This window comes from Acyrthosiphon pisum, chromosome A1 (genome assembly GCF_005508785.2).
Source record: "Acyrthosiphon pisum isolate AL4f chromosome A1, pea_aphid_22Mar2018_4r6ur, whole genome shotgun sequence".
Lineage (NCBI taxonomy): Eukaryota > Metazoa > Arthropoda > Insecta > Hemiptera > Aphididae > Acyrthosiphon > Acyrthosiphon pisum.
The window spans coordinates 85,510,746-85,523,125 of NC_042494.1; the positions used below are offsets into that span (position 1 = coordinate 85,510,746).

Here is a 12,380-nt window from a genome sequence, read left to right on the forward strand (position 1 = left end):
CACCAGGTACCTGAGAGGGCGGCGAGCAGGTACGATCCAAGGCAGCCAACTAAACCGGTCTTTAACCTCTAGAGTTACTCTACTGTACCATATAGGAAAACGACAGGACGCGGTTGGCTACAGTGATAACGACCTTCTGCCAACAAATGGATAGAGGTTTCGGTCCAGCAGTTCTTGTGCTGCATACGCAACGTAACTGTGTGCTGACTGCTGACGCGCTGTTCAGTTACGATGAAACCATCGAAAATGATCGGTGGTGATTATTCTCTAGAGCTGAACAACATATTCCACACGGGCCAGGTAGAGCCCGCCTCATGTTTCCAAAGGCTGTTCGGGTCCGTGCAGACTGGGCTCATACTCAAGGATATCACGTTGGAAGTTCGAGCTGGCGAAGTGATGGCCATACTGGGATCAAAAGGTAAACATAATATCATAATATTACAGCGATCATCACCGGATACCACCTACTTTTATTGCTGTATTACAAAAAAAACAGAGGCGTGAGGGATGCTATTAAACCATTTTAAACTCCTACAGTCCTGTAATTGTACAAATCTTATGCTTTCTAATTTAATTTCAAAACTCATGATTTATTAGCTCAAATATCATATGATAGTAATTTTCATAAGTACAATTATAAAATTAAATTATCGTATTTATTAAATTAAAATTAAATATGAAATATTTTGTACGGAAATAATAGTAATTGCGGTTTTATTTTAATTATTTAAAATAACCACATCAAATTGTTACGAAATAAATCTCAAAAGCTCTGACGCTATATTAGCCTTGATCTATGTTTACGTAAACAGTATCAATATATCATTAGATATATATTACCGTTTCGTGGATGGTATTATGGTAGTACTTATATACCTATATTATATTATAAATTAACTTTAAATTATTATTTGACCTTATATAGGCAGTGGTAAACGAGCACTTTTAGAAGTCATTGCCAGACGAAGCAAGGGGCTTTCTCGCGGTCAAATCCTCTTGGATGGGAGACCTCTTACGCAAGCTATGTTTAACCAATGTTGTGCGTATGTTGGCCACCGAGCTGATCTTGTCCCATCGTTGTCTGTACAGCAAACGCTACACTACGCAGCTAACTTATCTATTGGCTCACAGGTCAGTGGCTACGTTAAAGACTCTAGGGTCAGACAAGTGTTAGCAGACTTGGCCCTGAGTCAAGTGTCCAGACACAGTGTAGAGGCATTGACCGAAGGTGAGTACAGACGGCTAGTGATCGGAACGCAATTAGTCAAAGATCCAGGTAAAAACTGCTCTATATACGAGATCCTATATTAAATAACAGGTTATGCATAGTAATGTGGAATATTTTTGCACAACAGTGTTATTGTTGTTGGACGAGCCGACCGCTGGATTGGACCCGTTGACTACGTACTTGGTCGTGTCTATGGTTAGCAGCCACGCAAAGCGCAGAGGGCGGGCCGTAATACTCACTATGGAAAAACCAAGATCGGATGTTTTTCCGTTTCTTGAACGCGTTGCTTACTTGTGTTTGGGTGACTTGGTTTACGCGGGACCGACTAGAATGATGTTGGACTATTTCCGAGCGGTTGGCTTTCCGTGCCCAGAAATGGAAAATCCGCTTATGTACTATTGTGAGTACAATATATTTTTCAACTAAAACTATATATCAGTTATTATGTATAGTTATTAGTTTTAAGTATTATGGCTAAACATTGGCCACTGAAACACTCCAATTTGTTTTTAGTATAAATTCAAATTTTATATATGTAATAATTTTATAAAAATTTATCACGATGCTTGTTCTCTAATATTATAAAAAAATGTTAGTAAAATAATGTTACTTCAATTTTTTATTAAAATATGTATTGTACGAGTACTTATTATACACGTAGCTTCAATAGTATTTTGTTGAAATAATTTAAAATTACCATACATTGATTGTTAACTTTTCAAGGCATTGCAATGATTTTCCAACCAACTAGCACTTTTGTAAATTTTATAATCATGCTTATAACTTGCTTCCCGTAGTCCGATTTATGTTTATAATGACTGATGAAACTCAAATACAGGTTTAAACTTAACACTATTTTATATACAATTAATAACACCAGATTTTCAGTATGCACCTTCTTCAATCTGCTGTTCGCGGATTTTCCAGTCCGATTTACACCCGATAACTAGACAACTAAATTCAGCTTTCAATAAATTTTCTACATAAAAATAAAAAAAAACATTCCAGATATGTCTATAGCTCTAAAATCTAAGTGATCATTGGTGATTGGTAACAACATTAGACAACTGACTTACAACAAGAAATATTCAATTATGTACCTAAATTTTATCTCAACCAAGGGTACTCCCGAAACGGGGCTCACCTGCAGAGCTCGTTAAAATATAAAAAAAACTTACGTAGAACCTTAGATAATATTCTTACATTTAATAAATTCACTACAATATTAAAAATAATAGAGTAAAATAAAGTATTCTGAACGTAAAATTTGCCATGTCTGTCCTTAGTTGCGTAATTTGCCCCCATCGTCATTGTCGGGCCTGGTATGGGCTAGTCTTGGGCCTTCATATAATAGCTAATAGGTAATATATTTAGGTATCCCTCTATATATTATGTATTAATTAATTAGTCATTGTTATCTCTTAAAAAATGGGTTATTTATGCCTATGAATAGTAACCATTAACCACTAACCACGGTTATCTCAGATAACCGTGATAGCAACTACCATAGGCGTAACTTAACCTCAAAGTTAGGGGGGCTTCAGTCCTACAATTTTTATAATAAGTAAATTAAGTGGTGGGGTCCGCCCCTTACCCCCCCCCCAAACACGTAGTCACATTAATTGCTTATTAATGCAATATAAATGTAAGTCAATTGATTAATATTTTATTTTAATAGTAGCTGTTTTATTAATGCTTATTAATGCTTTGCTATTGCTAGGTTTTTTTATTATGCGCATTGCGCACAGTATATCATTATCAGGTATCTGCGATAGATCGCGGACCACGCGTAAAATATGTATATTACCATTACGTAGGTAAGTGTATAGTTTAACTCAAAATCAAAAAATGCAAAAAAATTTGTCCACTGAGACCGTGGATTTTTTATTTTACGTTTTGTCCGTGATTTTTTTTTCATAATTTTAGAATAGCAACCAAAAAATATAAAATTTGTAAATTTAGCTACCATTGATGGGGAGTATAGGAATTATCACAGGAGGGGCTACAATCAAAGTTAGGGGGCTTAACCCCCCCCCCCCCCCCAAGCCCCCCTAGTTACGCCTATGGTAACTACTAAGTATAAAATAATGTAAAAATACTATTGAGATAAAAATGCAATTGTAATGTAATGTAATGTAATTGTTAGCGAGCGGTTTTTTTCAGTTTTATTATGGGCCAGTCAAAAATGTTGCCCTTCTCTCAAAAACTGAAATGACGCCACTGTCTGTCCTATCTACTAGATATCTATATTCTTCAATGGCTTATATCGCATTAAACTCAATTGTAACGATCAGTAAAGGCAAACACACTATACGTCTATAGAGTACTATAAACAGCCATGTACAGGGCTTACTGAAACCATTTTTATTTTATTTTTACAGTAATAGGGAACACATGATATTAGAATACTAATAGTATAATAGTATACAAAAGAATTAACTAGGTACAACTTGTAAAAACTCAAATTTAAACTAATAAATTATTCGGCACGTTTACAAAATATATTTTAAAATGTTAATTAGATTTATTCTACGAATGACACATCACACATATCATATCCAGTCAATACAGATACTATACATACTACATTATAGGAAGAAAGTTCTATGGATTTTAAACTATGATGTAAAATACTTTATACACCATATAATATTTTATGTTTAGCAAAGAAAATTATTTTTGAAATTCCATAGACATTTGGCGGGGTTAAAAAAAACAGTACCTACGTCTCTATCGAACTCTATGACAAGTGTACAATATAACGCGTGTCTGGATATGTCTAAAATATTTATTACATTTTTAAAACATTTGAAAAAGTTCAATGTTTTCAAAATAATCATGTGGGTTAATTTTATATTACAGTTAATCGTGTTATTGAAGAATGTTTTATGCAATAATCGTATATAAGATATTTAGATATTATAAAATAGTAGGTTGTTATAGATTGCCTCATCTTCATAATAGCTTACCTAAATGCATAAATGTAGGTACATGTTTATGATTGTACATGCACATTATATACATTCACGTATGCAATATACTTATAATAGTACCAACTACCTACCTCATATACATATTATCTGCGTAAGTGTATCATATTTAGGTACATAGCGTTGTTCTTGTTCTGGACGCTGGTCACCGTAAAATAACCATTGCAATTTAAATTGCTTTGATTATTTAATAATGTAACATGGATATTTTTCATTTTAATATTTTATATTACTATATGAGCTCAATTTATTGATGTGTTTATAATGCATGCATGTTTACAGTTAAACATTAACCAAAATAAGTTACTCTACAGTCTACATACCAACGTAAAGCTTTACTGTCTGTGCAATATTATATAACTGAATAAAATATATTTATATAATAATTATTTTTTTTCAGTCTTAAGTCTGGCAACTGAGGCCATTAACTGTAGGATGGTACAGTAGGGTTTTTGGTATGGTTGGGAATGGTTGGAGGAACACGTTTTTGTGTTTGGCAGAATATTAAAATGGGCACCCGTAGGTATTTGCCATGTCCGGGGGATGGGGGCCTCTCTTTCCGGACACCATGACTGCCCAAAGAAAAATGCAGCCCGTGGCTGAGATCGAACCGGCGTCGGTGCTCGTCGCCATCGACGCCTTAGTCCGTTCGGCCACCCCGCCTCCTTATATAATAATTATTATTATGTGCCATTGTAGTGTTTCCAAACGTATTTTAATTTTTAATAAAATGTAATTAAGTATAATTCCAAATACATTTTAAACAGAATTTGGTAATTTTAATACTTTGGTAGAATATTTTGGCTCGTATGAATCTATATAAAATATATAATATACTAATATAGGGAAAATAAGTAACTATCTTAATATCAACAATCGTAACTATGTACTAATAAATAACTAACGGACGGACACACTGGAGATCGAGGAATATAACTCATATAAGATCATCTAAACTCATGTTTAGAAACCTAAAACGATGTTAAACAGAAGTACCTATTTAATATAGATACTATGGGAATTGGCAGTCTTCTAGTATGAAGATCTGCAGTGTGGCAGTGTGCAAGAAGTTGTCTTTGGCCCAGAGTAAAAGATAATTATTTTGAACTCTTCTAGTTACTATTATACTACGATAAATCTAAAATAAAATCACAATTTTCCAATTTTAATATTTATACTATACTTGATATATGATATTTTGTATTTAATAATTTATATTACATAACGTATTGAATTTATTGAGATACCTATGAGACTATAACCTTTAAGTTTTAATTCATATGTCAATATGTGTACATCAAAATATTGAGGTTTAGTCAAAACTCAAAAATAGGTACGTCTAATACATTTCCAGATTTTAAAAAATTGGTATGATTATATATGTCAGACATAATAATAATTTTATTAATATAGGTAGAATGTAGTTAATAATACCGTACTTAAATCATGGTTGCCAATGATGGTGGTGATGATAAGGTCGCATAATATGTGATGGAATCTTGAATCATCCGACGCTATTGTGCTAATTCTATCGTTTTTTTCAGAGTTAAACGATTTGGTTATTATTTACTATTTAGTCATGGTGAATGTAAACATCTGCAACGTTGTGTTTATTATATTATAACAAAATGCATACTATATGTATATTAAAAATCATTTTACACTATTATTACGTATTAGTTAATAATTTATTATATTGTATAAATATAAATTATAGTTTTAAAATATTTCAGAAACGATTTCAAAGAATACTCAGGTAGTTCAATTTTCATCATACGTTAATAATTTGAGACAACAAATTAGATCCATGCTAAAACATCTGTAACTAATCGCCAATGTAAAAGTCGTGCTTGCATAATTTCGAACAAAACCATAGATAATACGCAGGACGCAGGTTAATCTATACACAAACATGATAATCTTGGAAGATCTCGTTTGTCACATGATTTGACGTATATAGGCACAATATTTACTATACAATTATGTGCTAAGTCGGTGATTATTTATGGACACTTTAAATAGTATGCATTCTATTCGGTTACTCAATATAGTTAATATATAGAGGTCAGCGATATAAAAAAAAATTATCGTTGATCATGTCCAAAGTCCATAAATAAAATGATAATATATTTTTTTTTAATGTAAAAGTTTAATTTATACAAAAAATACTACAGCTGAACAACCACGTGTGTACCTGCACCGGATATGTTTTTAGGTTTTCGAAATTGCAAGTCGCAGGACATATTATGATAATAATATAATATATTATACGAAATGTACTATGCGAGCGATCGATCATCCGTAATCTGTTCACAGTGTGTTTGTCAACGGTAGATCGACGATCTCGCGAGAGGTTCGTCGAGTCCAATGCACAAATCGTGGCGCTGGTGGAGAAGTTTAAAATGGAAGGGGCGCCCTACAGGAAGTCGTCTGCAATGTCTGTGCTCCTCGGGTCACCGCCCAATGACCACCAACCCAACTCACATCCGTATCCATATTCGGCACAGGGGTCTTCGACCACACAAATCGGAATGACGTTATACCAGTAAGTTGCAGCAGAAATAATATATAATATAATATGAACACGTAACACGTTTTTCGGTTCGGCGAACGATTGACGATTTATAATTGTATATTTTTTTATCGTACACCCGGAGAAAAAACGATTACACATCGCGAGTCATAACCGATAGGTTTTTCTTTACATTTATGACACGACTCGCTCGATTTCGCAACAATGACCCATTATTGCCGTCGAACAACGAACGTCAAATTTGCAATGCCGTCGCCGCTCGTTTTACGTTTTTTACGACACCGAAACGAAACAAAATCATTACCCTCTGTAGCAATGCTATATACTTACTTAAAAATAATAATACGTTTGTATTCAATAACAAAAGTATTTATAAAGAAAAACATTACAACTGCAGTTATTTCATATTATATAGAGCTGTAAAATGTAGTTTTTTCGAATCACAAACATTATTATTATTGTACTCGTGCCGCATAATAAATACCCATATATCCACATGTTTACAATTTTCTAACGAATCAAATCACAAAAAAACCCATTAGGTACGTTTTCGTTTATATAGAGAGCACATTTAGAATATTCACCGTTAGTTTTTCGACTGGAATAAAAGAGGGAAAATGTTTTCTTTAGTACCCGCACAGTTAAATTTTAATAACAATATATGTATACGTATACTGTAGTTTACCGGTGTTATAACCTATCTAATAAAAAAATATTCAGGAAAAAATTTCGTACATGTTAAATATTGTGTTTTACATGATTAAGAAAAACAAATTTCATCATATGATACGGAAACTTCAGTAATCAAAATTTTCAATTAATATTGTGATTTTTTTTATCAGTTTGGTACCAAAAATGGTTGAAAAATAACGAGTTCATTTTTTAATTCAAATATTTTTGTAGTTTTGTACATTGCCAGTATCTACAGCCACTCCAGAGAGATCTTTTTCAACCTTAGAAAGGTTGAAAAGTTATCTAAGATAAACTATGAATGAAGTAATATATTTTAGGAAATATTTTTATAAAAGTTATGTTATAACAAATAATATTGGATTCTGAGCGGAATAATGAAGCTAGTGGTTTTACAATGGTGTTTATTTTTTTTTTTGTATTCTGTATACAACTTTTCTACCAGAAGGAGTGCTTCAATTTGAATATATAGTACCTCATCGTTTAGAAAATTGGATCAAGATAGTACTTTAGGAAGGTCATTTTTTGATTTTCTCAATAGTTCTTTAATGCCACGGGAAAAACCAGCGAAAAATTATGAAAAACCGCTAAAAATGGGATTTTAATTTCTAACGCTTTGTATATCACCATAGAAACGAATAAAAAATTATAATATTTCAATATTAATTCAACTTACAGACTATAATAATATAAATTCACAATATAATATCATTGAATTCAAGTTAAATATAATCCATTATACATTGATCCACTTGTAACCTACTGTACAGCAGAGCGACATCCATTTACCCGCTTTTTTTAAATTTATTTTGTACATATTATTATTTAATAATTAAAACTCAAAAATTTCAAATTGTCTTATACATATGGCATATTTATTTATTAAAGGGTAATTTGGTGGTTGGAGGGCTTTGCCCCCCCCCCGCAGTTCTGTTTTCTAAAAATTATCTGGACCCTCCCCATGACAAATTCCTAAAGACGCCACTGTACTGCAGTAACCTAATACAAGAAAATTACCAACGTATTTAAGTATAAATGTATGTCTTTAGTTAATGACTAGAAATAAAATTATAATTGATTGATGGTAATGCCTATATATCGATCTAAGCACCTACAACCAACGTGAGCACGTGACAACGTCCAACCTATACGGCTATATTTGTATAGTTTATAACTTTAAAACAAAATTATAATCTTCTACACAAACTGCAATATCATGAAACATTAATACCTAAATTGATCTCATCGGCATTGTATATTATAATATACTCGTAGGTATAAGACATAAGTAGTTAATATTATAAATTATTTACTCAACTGACCCGATCAATTGTATCGTTAATGTTTTCCCACGAATGTATTTTTACGTACTATATATTATATAGGTACTGTCATAGATTTATTATTTCACCTCGGGATAATATAATAATATTGTTGTAAATGGCAACCACCGTTCTCTTTAGCGAAAAAATCCATGTCGTGTCAACAGAATTGTTCTGATTTCAACCGCTGAAATGTAGGTGATGCTAACACGATTGTCTAAAAAAAATGTTCCCGCGGGATACTCTTACACAATTTGTACAAACTTAAAATATACCTATAATTGACCCAGCATGAACGCATGAACATTATATAGCTTTAAGTAATGTATACTACATTTAATAACATACCTACTAAATAATAACAACAATAATTAACCGAACGTCTGGACACATATTAATTAATTAGAATGCAAATATTAAACATGAATTAAGCGTATATTATTTTTATAGTTTATTTTGCAGCATATTCATATAGAACATCATAATAATATATATTTATAATATATACATACTACGCTAATAGTAGGTACCTATATGTTGTAAATAAATCATAATTTATGGGTATGCTCGGCCTTCTTTCGTTATACCCATCGTCCTTTGAAAATTAATAGTTTATTCATTTATAAAATAAATAATAATGAACACAGGCCATAGAATATATATGAGGATAAGACCCACGATTTTGAGGGGTTGCGATTGTTTTATGAGCAATTAAAATTTTAGCCATTTGTTGTTACATGATAATAGATTTGTGAAAAAGTTATTACGGTATATAGATACCTATTCTAATTGGCTATCCGCAATAAAAATAATTATTGTTCGAAAACAAATGTTATAGTTTTTTATTAAAAATCTAAATCAGCTAACCAAATTTGACTAAAATATTTTTAAACTTAATGTTATATTATACAAGTAGTACAGATAAAAATGCCGATAGTCTTATTTTTAAATGAAGGGGAGGATGAAAACTTTTGTCGCCTTTAACATCTACAATACTTAAGCGACAGCATCAGCATAATATCTACCCATAAAATATTATCTACTTCACTTCAAAACTGTGGTAAAGCCTTTAATTAAAAAAAACTATATACTTTTTAGACGCCAGTTCGCATCCACTTTCGGATGTTCCTGGCAAGCTCTGTTCTACTTGTCAGCCCGACTCATCGCCATGCCCATCGCGTTCCTATTGGTTTGGATATTTTTCCACGACATTAAGGTAAGTAGCCGACGGTGTTGCATTATTCCATCCCCCTGAATTATTTAGTGGAGTATAATTTTAACATTTGTACCATTTAGGACTACCAGACGACGTTTATGTCCCGCAGTGGTCTGCTGTTGACGTGCATAACGACGACGTATTTGACTTCGATATTCACTACGGCGTACACGTGTAAGTAATTATCATACAATAATAAGTAGCTAACGGCATAAAAGTATATAACGAAGGTACATTGATGTAAAGAAAATAACGATGAAAAAATGCTTAAAAAACTAAATATTAAGTAAAAATATATTATCCCAACAATCCAGGAGAAAATTATCGAGCATATATTATAATTTACCTAAATACTATATGTATACAATTTTTTTAAATTTTTTTTATTTAAAGAAAACAAATATACAATTATACATTATACATTTGAATTATCTATCTTCTGTAAGCTGTGCTTGTGGCGAAGATAGAGTTACAAAACTAATACTTATTACTTATATTTAAAAACTAAAGTTAAATATAATTATTACGTAATTATACGATAGAGAAAAAAAGGAAAAAAAAGAAAGAAAGAACATTTTCGAAAACAAAAATAAATAAAGTTAACTTAAGTTATATTAATTAAAGATACAGATAACTATTCTACAATTATTATTTCAACGTTATTATGTTTGAATTTAATATAAATATTCTTCTTTATTGAGAAGGGCTGCATAGAACAGTAATATTTAGTACCAAGATAGCTAACAAATTTTTTACCAATTGATTTTTTAAATAGTGATGTTTTAGCATCTTACGATCGAAAAGCTCTTTTATTATTAATTTCATTTTTATCAACCCACTGATCTAAATTTTTAACTACCCACCATATAGCAATTTTTTTGAATACAAGGTCAACTGGTAATACGTTGAACTCCTTTAATGACTATAGTTGTTCAACATATTATAATTTGTTTTTTGAAGACATACGCGCACTATCCGTCGTTGTTGAAGCAATAAAGGTTTTAGTGCGTTATCAGAGAGCCCTCCCCAGATTAACAGACCATATTGAAATATTTCTTGATATAAAACTAAACATACAGTTCGTATTACATGAACAGATACAACTTAACGTAACTTATAGAAACTGTAATTCAGACTTCGAAGACGCATAACTATGTTATTCACATGGAGATTCCATCTTAATATTATTTGTGCTTATAAGTTCATAAACATAGTTTTTTTTAAATTTATAGATAACCTTCTATGTTTTAAAAATTCCACAACAATTTTGGATTCATGAGTAGCTTTGGTTCTAACATCGCCCTAAGAATCTCCACAAAAAGTAAACAAGTATCATCTGCATAATATGTTACTATTCGTCCATCAATGTCCAAATTACACATATGATTTATGTACAAAATGAATAAAAGTTGACCTAAAACACTTCCTTGAGGAACACCACAGTTTATATATAATTCATCACCAGTAATACCAATAATACCATTAATCCAAACAGTTTGCTTTCTATTTTACAAATAGCTTATGCACCAACTTTGACTTGTTACAGTAATACCAAAGTTAGGTAAAATATTAATTAATTTTTTATGATTAACAGTATCAAATGCTTTGGACAAATCAAGAAAAATCACGATTACTTTCTTACTGTTGTTTTGAGCGTTTTTTATAAAATGTGTTGCACTATATAAAGCATTATCCGTTCCCAAGCTTGGTCTAAAACCAAACTTCTATTTTGAAAGGAGTTCATATTTTTCTAAAAATGTTATGAGCCTGTTTTTAACAATTTTTTTTTACAGTATTTTAGAAAAATTGCTAATCGTGGAAATTGGTCTTTAATTATTTATACACGTCATCGTGACACAAAGACTCGATACAATATAAATATTTATAATAGGACTGTTGAAAGCTGGTAGTTTTTTCGTGCAATTAGATCAATAAGCGGAAAAAAATATACTTCCAGAAATCCAATTTTAATTTCGAAAAAAACATTACAATTTCTCCGTTTTTTGTGTGTTTTGTTGGAAGCGATTTTTATTTTTTAGTACTTTTTAGTAATTCAAAAGTAAAAGTGAATTTTGAAAAAAAAAGAAAATTACTCTGGTACTATAATACTAATTAAACAATACTAAAGATCATAGATCCATTTCCTATATAATCTAGAAAAGAGATTAAGGAATTCAAATATATGTTTTCAAAATTAAAATAGCCAAAAGGGCTTTTGTTACTGGGTGAATTTGTCTTCCACTTTTTGGGAGTTTTGTGGCACATGTAAGCTGAACATTTTTTTTATCACAAAATATAGTGACGTGACTGCGCGTATGTACTTTACTGGGGTTCAAAAATCTTAGCCGTCGTTTATCTTAAATTACATAAGCGATCGGGGATATACTAGATATAGTACCTA

General features: G+C 31.3%; 1 protein-coding gene across 1 annotated transcript in view; it reads left to right on the plus strand.

The window, feature by feature from the left end:
- The first annotated feature begins 169 nt into the window (after window positions 1-169).
- LOC100164914 (ATP-binding cassette sub-family G member 5) overlaps window positions 170-12,380 on the plus strand; it is a 20,937-nt gene continuing 8,726 nt past the window's right edge. The window contains exons 1-6 of the mRNA XM_001944060.5: window positions 170-418; window positions 926-1,276; window positions 1,356-1,628; window positions 6,535-6,763; window positions 9,862-9,979; window positions 10,060-10,153. Of these exons, the coding sequence (XP_001944095.2) occupies window positions 232-418; window positions 926-1,276; window positions 1,356-1,628; window positions 6,535-6,763; window positions 9,862-9,979; window positions 10,060-10,153 (1,252 nt within the window). The 5' untranslated portion in view covers window positions 170-231. The remainder of the gene's footprint in view (window positions 419-925; window positions 1,277-1,355; window positions 1,629-6,534; window positions 6,764-9,861; window positions 9,980-10,059; window positions 10,154-12,380) is intronic.